This window comes from Haematobia irritans, chromosome 1, assembly GCF_050003625.1.
Source record: "Haematobia irritans isolate KBUSLIRL chromosome 1, ASM5000362v1, whole genome shotgun sequence".
Lineage (NCBI taxonomy): Eukaryota > Metazoa > Arthropoda > Insecta > Diptera > Muscidae > Haematobia > Haematobia irritans.
The window spans coordinates 28,125,933-28,149,103 of record NC_134397.1 but is presented as its reverse complement, the minus strand read 5'-3'; the positions used below and the strand labels follow the sequence as shown (position 1 = coordinate 28,149,103).

General features: G+C 25.0%; 1 protein-coding gene across 1 annotated transcript in view; it reads left to right on the top strand.

Moving 5' to 3' along the window:
* The window catches only part of LOC142220508 (steroid receptor seven-up, isoforms B/C-like), a 63,300-nt gene that overhangs the window by 39,057 nt on the left and 1,072 nt on the right, over positions 1-23,171 (top strand). The window contains exon 4 of the mRNA XM_075289690.1: positions 21,997-22,154. Coding sequence (XP_075145805.1) covers positions 21,997-22,154 — 158 coding nt within the window. The remainder of the gene's footprint in view (positions 1-21,996; positions 22,155-23,171) is intronic.

The following is a 23,171-nucleotide window of genomic DNA, read 5'->3' as shown; positions in this document are numbered from 1 at the left end:
ATTTGTCAACATTTCATTTCTATAGAAAATTTTGTCAAAATTTTATTTCTCTAGAAAATTTTGTCAACATTTTTTTTCTATAAAAAATTTGTCAAAATTTTATTTCTATTCCAACTTTTGTCAAAATTTTATTTCTATATCAAATTTTGTCATAATTTTATTTCTTTAAAAAAGATTTTATCAAAATTTTATTTATATTAAAGTTTTATCAAAATTTTATTTCTATACTAATTTTTTTCAAAATTGTGTTTCTATAGAGAATTTTCTGACAGAATCGTTGTATGACAGTTAGGTTAGGTTAGGTGGCAGTCCAATGTTTCAGGCTCACTTCGACTATTCAGTCCATTGTGATACCACATTGATGAACTTCTCTCTTATCACTGAGTGCTGCCCGATTCCATGTTAAGCTCAATGACAAGGGTCCTCCTTTTTATAGCCGAGTCCGAACGGCGTTCCACATTGCAGTGAAACTACTTAGAGAAGCTTTGAAACCCTCAAAAATGTCACCAGCATTACTGAGGTGGGATATCCACCGCTGAAAAACTTTTTGGTGTTCGGTCGAAGCAGCAATCGAACCCACGACCTTGTGTATGCAAGGCGGGCATGCTAACCATTGCACCACGGGGTTTCCAGAATATTTAAAAGTAATACAAGGGTATCCCTGGCTCCAACAATTTTTAAACTTCAATGGAATATGAGCTTTTGCGCCTTTGGCGGCCTATTTTCTTTATATATTTGCAAACTATATCGACTTTGGCGCCCGTTCTTTTTTGTTCTGTATGAGAAATGTTTATAAAGTTATCTTATCTCTCATGCGAATTTCATGAGATTGCAATGTTTCAGAAGAGACATTACCTATGGCGCCCGATCTTTTTTATTCTCTCTCATTCACTAACTCACAAACTCCACCTCTGTTTCCTTTCCTTCTCAAGATGATTCCCGTCTTAGTCAAACTAACGATTTCAGCTTGTCCTTAACATAAAGCGACGACGTTTATTGACGTCAAGATTGCACATTATGAACATTAATACAACACTCGTTTATGTCGCTTATTTACAAGTGATCCTCGACGTTGTGATTTTTCCTTACTATTTCTTGCAATGCCGTTACTTAAATGTTGACTTAAGAAACGAACTGTTTTTGGATGGCCACATAATACCTAGGCTAAAAGGAAAACTCTAGCATTTGCCGGATATCCCAATTTTGTCTAAGGTTTCTTCTTTTCACTTGACTATCAGCCACAACTAAGAATAATGAAAATAATTTCACCAATTTTTTAACAGACATAACTTTGAAAAAGTATGCAAAGTATTCATGTAAACGATTGTCTACCCCAGCTTGTAGTAGTGGGAGCAAAATTTGGTATTCTTTGGCTGTTGAAAAAAAAACACATATCTTTGTGGACGAAATGGTGGACATTAGAGGACATAGTTTCGTGGTGTATAAATAATTGATTACTTTTAATGTACCATGGATGGACAAATCAAGAGAGAAATTCGATAAAAATAATATTCTGTTGAAATATTATTGAACTAAAGGAAAATGTGATAAGCGCAAATGATTGTAATAAATATTTTTTTAAGAAAGTAGAGAATATTGTTTGACTTGGTTTAAAGTCTGATAAAGTGACGAAACTATTGGAGCTAAAACATGTCGCCATTAGTAATGAAAAAAATTCTGTTTGAAGGCTTACATTAAATTGAAATAAAAATTTAATTTAAAATCAATAAAATTAAAAGTGCCACTAAAATAAAACTGAAAATTATAATTATAATTAAAACAAAAAATAAAACAAGTGTGAATTGCAGTTTACTGTTTCATGACAACTTACTGATTGTCAATAAGGTGCCATAAAACAGTAAACAGCAATTCAATCTTGTTTTATTCAATTACCTGGCCCTGATGAAGTTTGCCATTTTATCGAATCGAAATATTGGCTTTAATAAAATAAAACTCAAATAAAAAACATCTGGAGTTTTTTTTTTCATTTATGACTTCGAGTTAGACTAAAACCAAAGATATAGTTAAGGTCAACAATATAAATTAAATAATAAAAATAAAAATTAAAAATCGATTTACAAATTAAATTTAAATATTGGTGACAACATGAATTAAAACTAAGGGCATTTTCGTCACGCAAAAAAAATGTTGCCTTGGTGTTACACTACTTTTTCCCTCATTGTGTTTTCGCCCAAATGATAGTGTCATTCCAAAGTTATTATTAATTCATAACATTTTGAGGGGTACAGGAGCCAAAATTTATGACAGCGTCCTTCATATGTGGCAATCAATTTCGAGAATGTTGCACCTTTTTTCCCAATCGAAATCGCCATAAATTAAAAATTTTAATTGCTTAAATAAATATTAAATTTAATTAAAAAACAATAACTCTAATTTTTAAATTAAAATTATAAAAAAAAATATTAAATATTAAATAATAAAAAATAAAAATAAAAATTGAATATTACTTCTAAATTAAATCTCTTTAACTGTGAAAATTTTAAAAATTCTTACATATCTTCCATCATCTCTTAGTCTAAAGCTACACTTTAAAATTAAATAAACCCCAATCAAATTTCAATTTAAAATTAATATAAAATAAAAATCAAAATTAAAGATAAAATTAAAACAATAATAATTTAAATTTAAATATGACAATTCGATATAATTAAAATTCTAAAAAAAATATTAAATAATAAAAAATAAAAATAAAAATTGAATGTTACTTCTAAATTAAATCTCTTTTACTGTGAAAATTTTAAAAACTCTTACATCTCTTCCATCACCTCTTAATCTAAAGCTACACTTTAAAATTAAATTTAAAATTTAATTTAACTGATATAAAAAAATATTAAACTTAATTAAAAATAAAATGTTAAATTTGATTTCATTTAAATAAAAAATATTAAATTAAATTAAAAATAAAGTAAGAAACATCGATCAAAACCACATGTAAGTTTAAAAATTAAATTTAAAAAAATATAAATTTAATTGCCTTTAGTTTAGTTGACCTGTTATTATTGTTATTTATTTTATTTTAATTTATTTTATTTTATTTTATTTTATTTTAATTTATTTTAATTTATTTTAATTTATTTTAATTTAATTTATTTTATTTTAATTTATTTTATTTTATTTTATTTTAATTTATTTTATTTTATTTTATTTTATTTTATTTTAATTTATTTTATTTTAATTTATTTTATTTTATTTTATTTTATTTTAATTTATTTTAATTTATTTTATTTTAATTTATTTTATTTTATTTTAATTTATTTTATTTTATTTTAATTTATTTTATTTTATTTTATTTTATTTTATTTTATTTTATTTTATTTTATTTTATTTTATTTTATTTTATTTTATTTTGGCTTGAGGTTAAAAATTCGTTTTTACGATTTTTGATAAATTGTTAAATTTATTACCCAATATTTCGACTATCATCGTTAGTCTTCGACGGGGACATTAATTTTTGTTTTAACAAATAAACAAAACGAAATGTAGAAAGAAAGAGAGTGTTAACGATTGTTTTTTACAAAAGTTAATTGCCAAATAATCAAAAATCGTAAAAACGGATTTTTATTAATGGGATTTCAAGCCGAAAAAAAAATAAAATAAATAATTAAATAATAAATAAATTAAATAATTACCGTTACTTCTAAAATAAATTCCTTTTACTCTAGAAATTTTAAAAACCTTTACATATCTTCCATTACCTAAAAGTAAATTTAATTTAAAATAAATTTAAAGCTAAAATAAATTAAAAGTATAATACGTAAAATTAAATTAAATAAAATAAAGTAAAGTAAAATAAAATAAAATAAAATAAAATAAAATAAAATGAAATAAAATAAATGGCCGTTACTTCTAAATAAAATACCTTCTATTTTTTCCACCTTATACACTGTTAGAAAAATATGTTTTTCATATGTTCCGATATAAACAAAATGTGTTTCGGGCACAATTTTTAAACACAATATATTTAAGTGCAAACATGTAATGTTCCTAAACTAACACAAAATGTTTGGGACACATATGTTAATATGTTAGAATATATTATGTTTGGGGCATGAATGTTTCATAAAAATAATATGCGTGAATGTAAACATATATAAATTTACAAATTTCGAGTAAACATGTATATGTTGTGATACTTTATTCAGAGAGCGACAGAGAGAGAGAGTTAGTATAGAGAAAGAAATAGAGATGGAAACCGGGAGGGTTGAATAAAAAGATATCAACATAACACAGCGAGAGAATGAAATGAGAGCAATTTCTGTGAAACCGCTTGTATGTTGTTTCGGAAAACTGTTTTATAATATGGCCAAAAATTTGGTATGCTTAAGTCTAAATATTATTTAATTTGAATAGTAGATTGAGTATTTGGAATAATGAGAATAGACATTCGGAACCAAGAAAATAGACATTTGAAAAAAAACAGCATATTTGTATTACAGAAAAAGATGCGAAGAACTCAAAAATTTCGTGGAAGTTAAAAATATGTGAGGGAATGAACACAATCTTCTTTGGGGAATTCTTCCAAGCATATACTATTTTTGGACTCAAAATGCTTCCAAACATATAATATGCTCACATAAAACAAACATATTAATGTTTCGGCAGTATTCAATAATATATGTGCTTCCTGCAAAATATGTTTGGAACATATGTTAGAGAAGCGATTTTTTTGAGGGTGTATTTCTTCTGTCCAAAATTACTTCCATTTCTTAACTATGAGAAAATTTCTTGTCATTACATAAAGATCCTTTTCCTTGGTCGATTGCCCTCAAAACTTTGTGAATCATTTACAATCAATTATTCAAACAACACGATTATACTAAGTCAAAAAAAGAAAAAAAAAAAACAAACATACCGCAACTCTCTTATTGGTGCTCCTTAGTTCTGTCACTAGTGATGCCCCCTCCTGTGTAGGTGAAAAAGTCCAATGAACACCATTATGTTCAACAGATAAGATCCCATCGGACAATCGATTGGCAGCGGTGATGTAAAATCACTCAACGTTTAACGACAATAATTGTCAATTGAATGTCTACCAAACGGAGATGGAAGAGTCTCAACTAATAGCCAGCAGCCATAAAAAGAAAAACTCGAACGAAATTGGCCTTATGTTTACAATGTATTGAATTAAACATGGCCAAGATGTAGGGTAGTACTTGAATTTAGTTTGATTTTCAGTATAATATACTAAAGTAGGGTTGACTTTGATACTCTGGCAATTTTAAACAACCTTTCTTTATTTAAATCCACCCGCTCTCATCTGGTTTAGAAGGAGGGTAGGGGACCAACATTCAAGGCATGGGTGTCGAATGAAATGTTTACGTTTCCGTTCCCCTTTTTTCATTGCCTTTTTAGTCAATAGAATAAAAAGTAAATCCATAGAAAATTAAATTTCATGAGAGTGATCGAATAAAAACCTCATGCTCCATGCTGGTATAGCATCGAATAGCTTAAATGTTTGGCTCACATTGCAGTTAGTTTGGTTTAGTCATTAACCATGACTGGACATATTTGGCTCTAGGGAGCTGAATGAAAGAAAGTAAACACAATGGAGGAGGAGTAAAAATATCAATAAACTAAAAAAATGAAACTAAACTATATAAAATTATAATTAAATAAAAAAATAATTTATGTAATTAAATTAAATGAAATTGAATTAGTTGAAATTTTATTTACATTAATTAAAAATATTATATATAGAAATATCAAATTAAAATAAAATACATTTAAATTCAAATAGGTTTCATCAAATTATAATTAAATGGAAAGAAATTAAAGTTAAATTACACAGAAAAAAATTTCACGAAAATTTTTCCAATTAAAGTCTTAATTGAGTTTTAAAAAATATTCAATTAAAAATTTAATTCATTCAAAAATTTTTTTAATTGAAAAAAAAAAATCACAAAAAATAATAGTAGCAATTAATTTTTTAATTGGATCAATTAATTATTTAATTAACTTTCAATTAATTTTTTAATTTATACAATCATTTCTGGGATTGAAGACATTTCAATTAAAAATTAATTGGATCAATTAATTTCGTAATTGAAGACAAAAAATATTTTTTTGCGTGTAGATGCAATACAATTAAATGAACTAAAATTGTAATTAAGCTTAAATAAATTTGATTAACAAATAAAATATATAAAGTAAACAAAACTTAAATTAAATTAGATAAAATTATAATTAACCCTAGGAAAGACTACTTGGTCTGGCCAGACCAAATTTCACTTTGAGAGCTTATAATTTTTTTAAAGGCAAAAATTAAAAAATTGATGGTGTTGATATCTATAAGGGAAGTATGCTGAATCGGACGAATTCAATTTTGACTCGAAAATTGCAAGCTAATGGGCCCCCATGATTAGGTATACAGTATGTTTATCTACCAAAAATCTGTCTATTATAGTCATGTGGTCTGGCCAGACCAAGAGGTCAATTTAGTGATCAAAAGCTTATCGCCTATCCAAGGGTTAATTAGTTTAAGTAAAATAGATTTAACCAAAATTTAAACTAAGTTAGATTAAATTATATTTGAATAAAAAATATTTTATTTAAATTAAATTAACCAAAATTAAATTAGTTGATTTATTTATTTATTATTTAATTTATTATAATTACAAATTACAATAAACTTATTTATACGGGCACTAGCAACTAGAGGCTATCGGCCTAAAGTAGTTGAAATTTTAATTATAAACAAAAAAGATCAATATTTATAAATAAATGTTTATTACATATAAATTAAATTTATTGATATTAAACTCAAATAAAATAAATTTATGTTGGAATAGACTAGATCGAATTATAATTATTTAAAAAAATAATTTATGTTAGTTTAAACAAATTTAAATAAATTAAAATTTTAATTAAATTTCATTTGAAAAAATCACATAATTTAACATTAAATTAAACAATGTTCAATTAAAATGAAATGGGTTAAATAAAATGAATATTTCTTTGGGAAGAAAAGGGAAATTCTCCTACACCCAGACATGGAATATGATCACCCCAAACATGTTTCGAGAACAAAATGTTATTTTTGAACGGTGAGCATGGAACACTTTTGTCGGAAAAATGTTGCTTTCTAGGCAAACATATACAGGGTTTCAGAAATCAGATACATAATGTTCGATAAAATAACATGGTTGCGTCAAAACTTGTTACATGGTCGTCGTCCAAAAATAACATTTTTCTCTTGAAACTTGTTTGGGGTGATCATATTCCTTCTTTGTTTGTAAGCTTTCTCTATTAAAAGTTAGCATATAAAATCCAAATATGTAATAAGAACTGAAGGCTTTGAAATACAATTTCACCTGTATTCCAATGACTTAGTTGATCAAATTAAAAAGCTCGAATATTATACTTTATTTTTTTATTTAATGTATAAATAAAATTAAATTAAATTACCGAAATGAAACATAGTTATAGTAAATTAAAATTAATTTACTTAAATTATTTTTTTATTACTTTTTTATTTTAGTTTTATTTGTGTAATTTGAATTAACTTTTATTTATTTAATTTTACTTGCGTTTCTTCACAGAAAAATATCAAAAATATTTTTTTTCTATAAATTTAATTGAGTTTGAAAAAAAAAAATAAATTAAAAGATTCCGTTTATTTTTTTAACAAAATATTTAATTTTTAATTGGCGTTAGGTTAGGTTAGGTGGCAGCCTGATGTATCACACTGAACAAAATATTTAAGTGATATTAAAAATTACGCAACCTAAAGGATACGAAATTTTCAAAATATTAGGGACAAATTCCTTTAAAATAATGAAATTTTAATTAAAATAAATTTTATAATCTCTGCTACAAATTTTTTTTCATTAAATTTAGGACACAAATTTTGTAAATTTGCGTCCCTCCGTTAAAGTCGCATGTCTTTAAACTAAGGCTAATTTTCCTTGAAGTAAAGAAATAAATTTTTGATTGAAAGAAATTGTCCTTAAATTAACTGAAATATTGAAACTTTAGATTTGAGATAAAAACGCTTCAAATATATGCTAAGCATTATTTTGAGGATTTAGTGTCTTTGGTTTAAAGTTCTTTTGGAATTAAAAAAACAGTTTTTTACTTTGAAGTATCCGTTATAATTTGCATTTTTAAACTGACATTTGTTTGTACGTGAGTACCTTAATTAATAAACCGCGAAAAGAGAATGAAAAATTGATAAATTAGATCTGTATCCTAATTTGAATTTTATTGGTCCTTGATTTAAAGCCAGATAGGTCGCTAAAAAATTTTCTTTATTTTAAAGAAGCTGCATCTTTGGCTCGGAATCAATACCAAAATCCTAAAGGGAAGGTCAAAATCTTTGGATCCAAGTAAACTTTTCTTTGAGTGCAGGCTCACTTAGACTATTCAGTGCATTGTAATACCACATTGGTGAACTTCTCTCTTATCACTGAGTGCAGCCCGATTCCATGTTAAACTCAATGACAAGAGACCTCCGTTGATGATTGTCATTATCAGTTGCGTGATTAAAGTAATTTTAATTAAAAATTTATTCGATCTAACTAAGTATTGAAACCCAAAAAACCGTGTATGAAGCAAAAATTCCAATTAAAATTTTAATTATAAATAAAACTATAGTTAAATTAAAAAAATACGGTATATTAAAATAAAAAATATTATTAACTGAATTAAATTAAATCCGAGTGAAATTACATTTAAATAAATCAAATGAGTTAATTTTTGAATATTCATTAAAAAGTCAAAAGTTGCCACGTTACTTTTTATAAAATCTAAAACTCAACTTTTTCAATTTTAGAAAAAGTTGGAATAATCGACTTTTCAAAATTTAAAAAAAAAATAAAAAAAAAATCAACATATTTGTTCTCGTTAAATACCTAATGGTATAACATTTAGAGATTAATTTAATATATATTTTTTATTTGTATTTATATTGAAAATTTTATTCTCATTATCTTATTTAAAGATTAATTGAATTATTTTTAAATTTAATTTTTAAAACTTTTAATTTTTATTTATATTGATTTTTTACCCATTGTCCCTCCAAATTTTCTTCCAATAACAAGTCATCTATTAAATAAAAGACATTCCTTGTAGTACCTGATAATGCCTACTAGATATTTTTGCTATGCCTCTTCAAAATATAGGAATAAAGGGTATAGTATTTCAAGAAGAATGGGAAGTGTAAGACAAGCCTTGGTAGAGAGAAATGCTTTAGTAATGCAACGAAATACTTTCTCAACAGATGACGATGATTCTGCTATTAGAGACAATTTCGGTTATTCCTCGTTTTGGCCATGAATACATGAACTTGGCTGAATTTCTTTGAGTAACTTAAGTTTTTTTTTTTCTTTCAATTTTCGGATTTTTGTTTTTGTTTAGTCTCATACAGGCCAGCAGTTAGTCAGTCCGTCAGTCCAGTAAGCACTGACTGCTGTTATAGCTGTGACTTGGATTAACTAACTGACTGACTATAAGGTTGAATGAGTGTAGCTGTGCTTTGCTTTTTTTTGCTTAGTGAAGATCGTGACCGCATGTCTTAAATGCATAATGACCGTAAATGCATTTTAAAGTTTGATGCCATAGCCAAAAAAAAAAAAAAACGAGGAGATTCTATGAAGCAAAAAAAAAAAAAATACATAAGTACCAGCATCAAGCCGACAAAAATCACAATACTCTCAAAAATTTCTTTAGTTTATATTTCATACGTATACCATCCCATTTCAGGTCTCTGGAATAAGAAGGCAAAATATTTATTTTGTTTTTTTTTTTTGGCATTCGCAAAACAAACAGAAATCATTCCCCAAAATATTTATAGAAAAAAATCTTTCAACAGTACTACTTGCTCATATACTAAATTGTGTTACTTGACAAAAATATGATGGTGTAGAAAAGGTTAAACCGTTTTTGAGTATTTATAAATTGTGGCCTTAATATTTATGGTCTTTGTGGTTCTTTTCGTGGATAGATGCAATGTATACACCACCATCATAACCACCACCTTTCTCATAAATATTTTAGGTTTTTTATTTTGACTTTTTGGCCATCATTGCTATAGAAAAAAAAACAATAACAAAATTATTTTTATTCTTGGTGAAGGAGTTGTAAGGGAGTTGTTGATGCCGCAAAATGTTGTTTTATAAAATGTTTATAACTTTATTAGGATTTTTTTATTGTTCATTATGAATATTTGGCAATGCAACACGTTTTTGAATAAACCTTGTCTTTTTTTTTTGGTTATTTTTTGAACGGGGATGTGGAAGTATTTTTTTTTTCGTTAAGATTTAGTGATCCTATTTTATTTTCTTCACTGAGGTCATAGTACAATTGAATTTATGAGCAATTGCTTTAAAAAAAAATAAAAAATAAAAACAACGGCGTATTTGATTGTTAATGGAGAATAATAAGAGAATGAAATGAGGTCAGCCGATATATTCGTAAATAATTTAAGCTTTTGATTTACATTTGAATATATTTCGGATTTTGCTTTACATATACGAGCGTTTTCATTTAAATGGTTTCAAGAAATTCCAAGGTTCTTTAGAAAATGAAGAAGTCTATTGGCACAATATTTTGCTTAGGTAAATAAATTAATTTCTAAGAATTTTTCTATGGTGAAATAATTTGCATAGTATTCAACAGTATTAAATAGGAAAGATCGAAATTTAGGATTGAAATTCCCCCTTATGAATACAAAATACAAGTGGGAGATCGAAATATCATACAAGGGGCTACCATATACACTGAAAAAAATATTTCATGATATCAAAGATTACGCAACCTCAATTTTGAGGATGCGCAATTTACACACCATTAAGGACATATTGGGAGCAACCGTGGTGCATACACAAGGTCGTGGGTTCGATTCCTGCTTCGACCGAACACCAAAAAGTTTTTCAGCGGTGGATTATCCCACCTCAGTAATGCTGGTGACATTTCTGAGGGTTTCAAAGCTTCTCTAAGTGGTTTCACTGCAATGTGGAACGCCGTTCGGACTCGGCTATAAAAAGGAGGTCCCTTGTCATTGAGCTTAACATGGAATCGGGCAGCACTCAGTGATAAGAGAGAAGTTCACCAATGTGGTATCACAATGGACTGAATAGTCTAAGTGAGCCTGATACATCGGGCTGCCACCTAACCTAACCTAACCTAAGGACATATTCCTTTAAAATAATGAAATTTTAATTAAAAGAAAATTTATAATCTTTGTTTCAAAAAAAATTTTCATTAAATTTAGGACACACATTTTAGAAAATTTGCGTCCCTTCGTTAATGTTGCATGACTTTAAGCTAAGGCCAATTTTCGTTAAAGTAAAGAAATGAATTTTTGATTTAAAGAAATCGTCCTTAAATTAACTGAAATATTGAATCTTTAGATTTAAGATAAAAACGTTTCAAATACAGGCTAAGACTTATTTTGAGGATTTAGCATCTTTGGTTTAAAGTTATTTTGGAATTAAGAAAATATTTTTTTACTTCGAAATATCCGTCATAATTTGGATTTTTAAACTGACATTTGTTTGTACGTGAATAGCTTTTTTAATATACCGGAAAATAGAATGAAAATTCAATAAATGGCTCGGAATCAATACCAAAATCCTTAAAGGAAGGTCAAAATCTTTAGATCTAAGTAAACTTTTTTTTATGTTAGCCTGACACATATTTTTTTTTTATTCAATCACAAAATTAATTGATTCAATTATTTTTTTAATTGAAATGTCTTCAATTACAGAAATGATAGTATCAATTAAAAAATTAATTGAAGGCCAATTAAAAAAATTAATTGATCCAAATAAAAAATTAATTGATACTATTAATGTTTGTGATTGATATTTGTTTCAATTAAAAAATTTGTTGAATCAATTAAATTTTTAATTGAATAGTTTTTAAAACGCAATTAAAATTTTAATTGAAAAAATTTTCGTGAATTTTTTTCTGTGTGATATCAACGCAGGCTGGTTTTTCGTTCAAATCAATTACACACAAAAAAATTTCACGAAAAATTTTCCAATTAAAATTTTAATTGAGTTTTAAAAAATATTCAATTAAAAATTTAATTGATTCAACAAATTTTTTAATTGAAACAAAAATCAATCACAAAAATAATAGCATCAATTAATTTTTTAATTGGATCAATTAACCTTTTAATTGACCTTCAATTAATTTTTTAATTGATACTATCATTTCTGTGATTGAAGACATTTCAATTAAAAATTAATTGGATCAATTAATTTCGTGACTGAATCAGAAATTTTTTTTGTGTGTACTTTACATTAATTACAATTTTAAATGCGAGCTAATTGGACATGAAGATTAAGGAATTGGTATTATTATGCTATTGAAAACAAAAATGCCAGATACGCATCATACAAGTCTGACTATACATATGTTTCAGTGTTGGCTAATCCACATTTCCATAGTCTCTAGTAAGATCTGGCTGGGTGAGATGATTCAATGTGGGTCTTATATGCTAATTTCTTATAGAAATTTCATACGAGAATCATTTCTCCCAAATTGCATAATTTTTTTTTGAGTGTATGCAAAATGGCCCTGAGCTCGGACGGACCGAGAATCATAGGAACTTATTTAAGGATTTGAAGTCTTAGCTTGTGGCCTTATTACTGAATCCTTAGGTGTGCTCATTCTATACAGAAGACCATGCTAGATTATCGTAGAATTTCAGCGAATGTCCGTCCTTCTGACAACTATACATAAGAATAATCTACACATTGAGCATTCAGACAGGGCGACTTTCATTCGATGTCCTTTCTCGGACGGACAAAATTAACATAGACCCTAGATGTATGGATTTGAGTCCTATTTATTATATACAAAAGGTTCAGGCAAGATCGCCCTAGGATTTCAGAGAATGTCCGTCCTTACAACAATTATATAAGAATAACTCCCAAATCAGACCATGTTAACGGACTCCCACGTTCGACTTCTTGAAGCCGTCCGTCTTTATAAAAATTATATTTACGAATAATCCCATTGCCGTATCTAGACATTTTTAACCAGGGGGGCTATAGCCCCCCTATATATACTACAGTAACAATATATAATGGAAAATCATATATAGGTTTTTACATTCTAGGGGGGGGGGTAATTTTTTTCTGGAAGGGGCTAAGCCCTCCCCCCAGAGGCCTTACTACGCTAATGAATAATCCCCAAATCAGACCATGTTAACGGATCCCCACTTTCGACTTCTTGAAGCATCAGACAGGACTACTTGATCATCGACTTCTTGAAGCAGGATCACTTTCATTAGGTCACACTGAAATTTCCCCTTATGATTAAGAAGTGTAATTGGGAGATGGTACCATACACGAATTTCCTTTCTCGGACAGACAAAACTAACATAGACCCTTGATGTATGGATTTGAGTCCTATTTACCATATACCAAAGGTTTAGGCAAGGTCGTCCTAGGATTTCAGAGAATGTCCGTCCTTTAATAATGATTTAATAATAGCACCCAAATCGGATCATTTAACTTGATTCCATCGTTTGATTTCTTGAAGCATCAAACCGGAACATTCGCTTTCCTTGAACTTTGCTTCTACACTTTTTTTTTGCAAAAATCCAATTTCCTTAATCGTTAGTATATTTTTCTTTCTCATTTATCCAAACAAACGTGCTTCAACTTTTTTTGTACCACACTTTAGTAAATAATAAGAAAAACTCAGCGGGTCCATTGCATAGTTCCCAAATTAAACATTCATAATAATTTTTCATTTATTAGCAATTTGGTTTTCTTTTGGAAATTTTCAATTCCATAAATAAATAGGCGTTAAAATCTAGCCTTCATATGAATATATATATAATATCCACCACAACCGGCTAGCCAGCTAACTGACTGGCTGACTATCTATCTATAAAGTGCCGCCATTGATTTGCAGAGCAAATCTAAGGCTAATTTAAAGCAAACATACCATAAATCTTGATGATTGGAAAGCACAATGCAAAAGAAAATTGGAATTTCATATCAAACCGAGAGCCTAGGATTTTGAGTGAGAAAAAAAAACAGTCGAAGAAGAATAACAAAATTGTGTAATCTCAAAGTGGTGTTACAAGCAATATTTTTTCTATAATTTTTTTTTGCCGGCTTTAGTTGTTATATGGTAGCCGCCCGTATGCTCGAAATATTGCTTTGGGGGCTTTATAAGGAAATAAACGAGATGTTGATGGTACTTGGATTTTATATTGATGATATAAAGTAAAAGCTAAATAAATTACTAATATTTACTAGTAGAGTGTATATTGGAAAACAAATTTAATTACCAATAAAAAAATATGGATAGTCAAAAAAATATTTTCCTAGTTGGTCACCATTTCCATTGTCCCATATTAGAAAATTTAGTCCAAATTTTACTTCTATAGAAAATTTTGTCGAAATTTTATTTCAATAAAAGGTTAGGTATAGTGGCACCCAGATATCTCAGACTCACTTAGACTATTCAGTCCATTGTGATACGACAGTGGTGAACTTCAATAGAACATTTCGTCGAAGCTTTATATATTAGAGAAAATTTTGTCAAAATTATATTTCTATCAAAATTTCGTAGAAATTGTATCTCTATTAAAAAATTTTATTTCTATAGAAAATGTTCTCAAAATTTTATTTCTATAGTAAATTTAATATAAGTTTTATTTATATTGAAAATTTCGTCGAAATTTTTTATCTGTAGAAAATTTGGTCGAAATTTTATTTCTATTGAAAATTTGGTCGAAAATTTATTTCTATTGAAAATTTTGTCAAAATTTTATTTCTATTGAAAATTTTGTCAAAATTTTATTTCTATAGAAATTTTTTTCAAAACTTTATTTCTATAGAAAACTTTCTCAAAATTTTATTTCTATAGAAAATTTTGTCAAAATTTAATTTCTATAGAAAATTTTGTAAAAATTTTATTTCTATAGAAAATTTTACAAAAATTTTATTTCTATAGAAAATTTTGTCAAAATTTTATCTCTATACAAAACTTTCTCAAAATTTTATTTCTATAGAAAATTTTCTCAAAGTTTTATTTATATTGAAAATTTCGTCGAAATTGTTTATCTGTAGAAAATTTCGTCGAAATTTTATTTCTATTGAAAATTTGGTCGAAAATTTATTTCTATTGAAAATTTTGTCAAAATTTAATTTCTATAGAAATAAAATTTTTTTCAAAATTTTATTTCTATAGAAAACTTTCTCAAAATTTTATTTCTATAGAAAATTTTGTCAATATTTAATTTCTGTAGAAAATTTTGTCAAAATTTAATTTCTTTAGAAAATTTTGTAAAAATTTTATTTCAATAGAAAATTTTGTCAAAATTTCATCTCTATAGAAAATTTTGTTAAAGTTTTATTTCCATAGAAAATTTTGTCAAAGTTTTATTTCTATAGAAAATTTTGTCAAAATTTTATTTCAATAGAAAATGTTGTCGAAATATTATTTCAATAGAGAATGTTGTCGAAATATTATTTAAATAGAAAATGTTGTAGAAATTTTATTTCTATAAAAATTTTAATCAAAATTTTATTTCTATATAAAATTTTGTCAAAATTTTATATCTATAGAAAATTTTGTCAACATTTAATCTCTGTAGAAAATTTTGTCAAAATTTTATCTCTATAGACAATTTTCTCCAAGTTGTATTCCTGTAGACAATTTTTTTCAAAATTTTATTTCTATAGAAAATATTTGCAAAATTTTATCTCTATAGAAAATTTTGTCAAAATTTTATTTCTATAGGAAATTTTGTCAAAATTTTATTTCTATAGAAAATTTTGTTAAAATTTTATTTCTATAGAAAATTTTGTCAAAATTTTATTTCTATAGAAAATTTTGTCAAAGTTTTATTTCTATACAATATTTTGTCAACATTTTATTTCTATAGAAAATTTCGTCGAAATTTTATATTTATAGAAAAATTGGTCGAATTTTTATTTCTATTGAAAATTTGATCGAAAATTTATTTCCATTGAAAATTTGTTCGAAAATTTTATTTCTATATAAAATTTTGTTAAAATTTTATTTCTATAGAAAATTTTGTCAAAATTTTATTTCTATAGAAAATTTTGTCAAAATTTTATTTCTATAGAAAATTTTGTTAAAATTTTATTCCAATAAAAAATGTTGTCGAAATTTTATTCGAATAGAAAATGTTGTCGAAATTTTATAACTATAGAAAAATTTGTAAATTTTTTTTACTATAAAAAATTTCTTCAAAATTTTATTTCTATAGAAAATTTTGTCAAATTTTTATCTATATAGAAACTTTTGTCCAAATTGTATTTCTATAGAAAATTTTGTCAACATTTTATTTCTATAGAAACTTATGTCAATATTTCTTTTCTATAGAAAATTTTGTTAAAATTTCGTTTGTATAGAACATTTTGTCAAATGTTATTTCTGTCAAAATTTTATTTCTATAGAAAATTTTGCCAAAATTTGATTTCTAAAGAAAATTTTGTCAAAATTTGATTTCTAAAGAAAATTTTGTCAAAATTTAATTTCCATAGAAAATTTTGTCAAAATTTTATTTCTATAGAAAGTTTTGTCAAAATCTAATTTCTATAGAAAATTTTGTCAAAATGTTATTTCTATTTTGTCAAAATTTTATTTCTATAGAAAATTTTGTCAAAATTTTATTTCTATAGAAAATTTTGTCAAAATTTTTATCTCTATAGAAAATTTTGTCAAAATTTTTATCTCTATAGAAAATTTTATCAAAATTTTATTTCTATAGAAAGTTTTGTCAAAACTTTATATATAAAAAAAAATTTTGTGAAAATTTTTTTGTATAGAAATTTTTGTGAACATTTTATCTCTATAGAATATTTTGTAAAAATTTTATCACTATAGAAAATTTTTTCAAAATTTTATCTGTATAGAAAATTTTTTCAAAGTTTTATTTCTATAGAAAATTTTGTCGAAATATTATTTCTATATAAAATTTGTCAATTTTTTTTTTACTATAAAGATTTTCTCAAAATTTTATATCTATAGAAAATGTTCCCGAGTAAAAATCGAGAGATCTAATTTGATACGATTAGATATGACTAGATCCGAAAAATGGTAAGATCTAATCATATCTAATTACTATTGAATTAGATCTGATCAGATCTCAATATTGGCCTAGATCAAATGTCTTAGATATAATTATATCTATGCCTACATATAGTTGGATCTGATGTAATATCTCGTCATATATGGAATTATATATAATTATATCTTATTTTGTCTCATCATATCTGGGTAAATCTGCTTAGATCTAAAGGGGCCAATTTTGAGATCTAATCATATCTAATTAGATCCCCCAATTTTTAAACGGGTTGTCAAAATTTTAGTTCTATAGAAAATTTTGTAAAAAGTGTATTACTATAAAAAATTATGTCAAAGTTTTATTGCTATAGAAAATTCCTCCGAAAATCATTTTATTTTGGTATAGAAAAAAATTAAAATTTTAAATTAAGAAATTAAATTTAAATTAAAATAAATTAAATAGAATATAATAAACGAAACAAAATTAACTATATTACACTCAAAAAAAAGTGAACTCTTTATTTCACTTAAGCCAATTTATAAAGTTAAATTTTAGTTCATGGAATTATTATGTTTGGAGAAAGTTTACTTTACTCTAATATTTTTTTTTGCGGATTTTAGTTAAATGAACTAAAAAGCGGGAAAAACTTTTACACAAATTAAGCATAAAGATTTACTAAATTCGTATATCTCACAAAATAGTTAATTATTTCTTTAAATTTTAAATATTACTACAAATGTGTCCACCATGAACTTCCTATGTCACTAAAGACATTCTTTCAATTTTTTCCTTCAAACTACAAGATTCAAAAACAAGTGAAAAAAAATTATTTATGTCTAATAAATTTTCTAGTATTTGTCGAAAAATTTTTACTTATTTTTGTGATATCGGCGTGATGCCAGCGTTTGTAATACTGTTAAGTTACAATTTTCTAAAAATATTCAAAATTTTCTAAAATCAATCAAAAGTTTTCTTCCCGGTGGTTTCACTGATTGTTCAGTATAGCTTAACTTAGATTAAATTAAGTTAACTGAAGCTAAGAAAATCTATATAAAATAAAATTTTAAAAAATATATATAAAAACCAATAAAAACTATTGCTTTTATAAGCATATAATAAAAACTACTAAATTTCTTCTAGAAAACTGGAATAGATAGACCCACACCGGTTATATTATTTCTTTATTTCTATATTATTATGAGTCTTCACAATCTTAAAATTTTAATTGTAAAAATAGTTATCCAATAAAAAATGCTGCAAGCCAATGTTATGGTATTGATATAACTTCTAATGATCATGTATTAACACAAAAAAAAACCGCAACTACTGTTCAATTTGCTTTAATATCTGGACATGTATCTCTAAGCTTTCCAAGCACATGGCGCAACACAACAAAAAAACAAAAGTGTCAATCCAAACAGACATCACTAACATGGTTATACCACAAAAGCGATAAAGTGTCGAAGGCAAAACCCAAGTCGAAACTTCCATATTTCTGTATATATTGTATGCTTTTCCTCTCTTTCTCTCTCCACTTCTAACGATATCGCAATATGCGACGCGCCACGACAATATTAACCACATATTTATGGTCAATTTAAATGGACATTAATTGATAGTTTTATATACAGCAGACAGAATCACCACATACTTCCATCTATCGCCATAGAGGTTTGTAAGGAAATTAAATACTTTAGCATGGACTTAAGACAAACACCGTATACATACACACACATTCAGACAGTAGCTTACCACGAGTTGACTAAGAAAACCACAAAGTTGCAGGCTTCAATGCGACACATTGATGCCATTGCAAAATAAATGATACATAATTTTGGGGTTTAAGCCCAATAGAGCTTTGGTCATAATCATGAAATCTGCTATTAATATTAGAGAGTGTATAAATAAACCTATTGACCTAAATTTTCTTATGGAAAATCTATAGAAATAAATGTTTGGGATTTTTAAGTTGGGTAATTTAATCCTTGGAAGAAATTATTAACACAATAACTTGTGATATGTTTACTTATTTTATTTTTGAGTTGTAGTTTATGGTGGCTGAAAGGATTTATTTTAATAGATAAACAAATAAAAATAATCTAATTTTAAATAAATTACATTAATTCAAATTATATTTATTTCTGATCCTCTTGCTCTCAATATAATTTTTCGAAATAAATTTCGTCGAAGTTTTATATCTCTACAAAATTTTGTCGAAATTTTATTTCTATAGAAAATTTTGTCAAAATATTATTTTTTTAAAGGAATTCCGCCGAAATTTTACTTCTATGGAAAATTTTGTTAAAATTTTATATCTATAGAAAATTTCATAGAAATTGTATTTATATAGAAAATTTAGTCGAAATTATTAGTAAATTTCATCGAAACTTTATTTCTAAAGAAAAATTTCTAGAAATTTTGTTTCTACAAAAAATTCCCTCGAAATTTTATTTCTGTAGAAAACTTCCTCGAAATTTTATTTCCATAGAAAACTTCCTCGAAATTTTATTTCCATAGAAAACTTCCTCGAAATGTTATTTCTATAGAAAATTTCTTTGAAACTTTATTTCTATAGAAAATTTCAGCAAAGTTTATTTCTATAGAAAATTTCATCAAAGTTTATTTTCATAAAAATTTCGTAGAAATGTTAGTTTTATAAAAAAAAATTCATTCAAATTTTATTTCTAAAGAAAATTTAATCAAAACTTTCTTTCTATATAAAATTTTATCAAAATTTTATTTCTATAACAATTTCCTCAACATTTTAAAATTAAAAAAAAAAAAACTTTGACATTTTATTTCTATAAAAAATTTCGTCCAAATTATATATCTTTAAAAAATTTCGTCGAAATTTTATTCCCATAGAATTTTTCATTTAAGTTTTATTTCTATAGAAAATTTCGTCGATCCTCTTGCTCTCAATATTATTTTTCGAAATAAATTTCGTCAAATTTTTATATCTCTAAAAATGTTTGTCGAAATTTTATTTCTATAGAAAATTTTTTTCTATAGAGAATTCCGCCGGAATTTTATTTCTATGGAAAATTTTGTTGAAATTTTATATCTATAGAAATTTTCATAGAAATTGTATTGTAGAGAAAATTTAGTCGAAATTTTTAGAAAATTTCATCGAAATTTTATTTCAAAAGAAAAATTTCTCGAAATTTTATTTCTACAAAAAAAATTTTTATTCCTGTAGAAAACTTTCTCGAAATTTTATTTCCATAGAAAACTTCCTCGAAACTTTATTTCTATAGAAAATTTCATCAAAGTTTATTTTCATAAAATTTATTTTCTACGAAATAAAGTTTATTTTTATAGAAAATTTCATCCAGTTTTGTATTTCTAAAAAAAAATTTAATCAAAACTTTCTTTCTATACAAAATTTTATCAAAATTTTATTTCTATAAAAAAATTTCGTAGAAATTTTATTTATATAAAAATTTCCGTAAAAATTTTTAAAATTAAAAGAAAATTCTTTGACATTTTATTTCTATAAAAAATTTCGTCGAAATTTTATTTTTCATTAAAATTTTATTTCTATAGAAAATTTTGTCGAAATTTCATTTTCATAGAAATTTCGTAGAAATTTTATTTCTATAGAAAATTTGTACAACATTTTAAAAATGAAAAATAAAATCTTTTAAATTTGATTTCTATAAAAACTTTCTTTGAAATTTTATTTCTATAAAAATGTAGTCCACATTTTATTTCTATAAAAAATTTCGTCAAAATTTTATTTCTATAGAAAATTTCGTCGAAATTTTACTCATATAGAAAATTTCGTCGAAATTTTACTCTTATAGAAAATTTCGTCCAAATTTATAAGAAATTTCGTCTACATTTTATTTTGATAGAAATTTTGTAAAAAAAAAAATATTTCTATACAAAATTTCATCAATATTTTAAAACTAAAAAATTCTGTGAAATTTTATTTCAACAAAAAATGTCGTGCAAATTTTATTTCTATCCCAAATTTTCCCAAAACTTTATTCTCTAGAAAATTTTGTTATTCGAAAGTTGTTCGAAATTATTCTAATAAAATGTCGACATTTATTTCTATAAAAATTTAATTGAGTTTATATTTCTATAAAAAATTTATAGAAATTTTATTTCAGTAGAAAATGTCATGGAAATTTTATTTGTATAGAAAATTTCATCAAAATTTTATTTCTGTAGCAAATTTATATTCTTTAGAAAATTCGCTGAAAATGTTATTTCTATAAAACTGTCATCGAAATTTTATTTCCATAATTTTAAATTTCGATAACATTTTCGAGGAAAATTTTTTCCATAGAAATTTTGTCAAAATTTTAGTTCTATAGAAAATTTCGTTGGAATTTTTTTCTATTGAAAAATTCCTCCAAAGTTTATTTCCAATGATATGAAAGAGAAATACAATTCTGTCAATATTGTGTCAAAAATTTACATCTTTAGAAAATACTATTTCTATTTTTTATCGTCGGATAATTTTTGTCCATTTCATTGTTTGTTTCTCTACTTCAAGCACCCCAATTCTCCATTCTTCTTTGTGACTCTTACATTTTTTTATTCTCTGATATTGGTCCCCATATTAATTAAGTCTTTGTTTAGATATTCATTCAGTCATTTGATTAGATGTAATTAAGAGCCAAGAAATTCTTGAAATTAATTTTCAATGACAAAAAAATTTTAAAGTCTATGACCAACGACATTTTATTATAGCGCAAAGCTTTTGCACTAAAAGTAATTTTTAGCTGGCACAAAGCAGTTTTTAGCGGTTCTTGTGAAATAAAATTATTGTCAATATAGATAGGAGCAAATACATGAAAACAATAAATAGGTTTGCGGTTTTAAGGCATATGCTAAACTCTTATAAGTATATAAGTTATTTATTTAATTAAATTCAATTATTTAAAAATGTAATTAAATTAATTTTTTTATTTTTCCTAAAAATCAATTTTTGGGATTTCTTTTCTATGTTATAATTTTAGATGCCTGTGGTTTATCTGATGTCACCCATATAGAATCCCTGCAAGAAAAATCTCAATGTGCTTTGGAAGAATATTGCCGAACGCAGTATCCCAATCAACCAACAAGATTTGGAAAATTATTATTAAGGCTGCCATCATTGAGAACTGTGTCATCCCAAGTAAGTAAATATTTAAATATTAAAAAAAATAGTATATTAATTAATTGCATTTTAAAATAAAAAATTAACAAACAATGTTGAGTAGTTGTTTAAAGAAATTTTAATAAAGTTGTTAGCCTCTTTAGGATAGTATTCACATGCGAGATTCCAACTGTTCCCATCTATTATATATATTTATACAGTTATTTTTAATGTCATAATCTATTATTTCCGTTATTGATCTAAAACTAATAGAGTGAGCCTTTATTTATGCGGTATAGTAGAGAAATTTTCCATATTTGTCATATAAATAATTAATATATCAAGCTAAATCACTATATCACACTAAATATAATTTACTTTAATTAATAAAATAATGTAATTATTAAAAAATGAAGTAAATAAAAATGATATAAATTAAATTAAAAAAATATTATATTAAATATATTTCGTGGCAATTTTATTTTTAGAAAATTTCTTCGAAATATAATTTCTATAGATAATTTCTTTGAAATTTTTTTTTCTATAGATAATTTCTTTGAAATTGTATTTTTATATAAAATTTCTTAGAATTTTTTATTTTTATATAAAATTTATTAGAATTTTTTTTCCATAGAAAATTTTCTCGAATTTTTATTTCTATAGAATATATCTTTGAAATTTTGTTTCTATATAAAATTTCTGTGAAATTTCATTTCTATATAAAATTTCTTCTAATTTTTATTTTTATAGAATATTTTGTCGAAATTTTATTTCCATAGAAAATTTCGTCTAAATTTTTATTCCCATAGAAAATTTCGTCAAAAATTTATGTTCTTTGAAATTTTATTTCTATATAAAATTCTTTATATTTGTTTTATAAAAATTTCTTTGAAATTTCATTTCCACATAAAATTTCTTTTAATTTTTATTTTTATACACCGAAAAAAAAAGTGAACTGTTTTATAGGAAGAATGAACTACCTCTCACGAAAATTTAACTAATTTTTAATCCACATTTTGAGATTTCCACAAAGCGTTCTTAAAACGAGGAAAATTT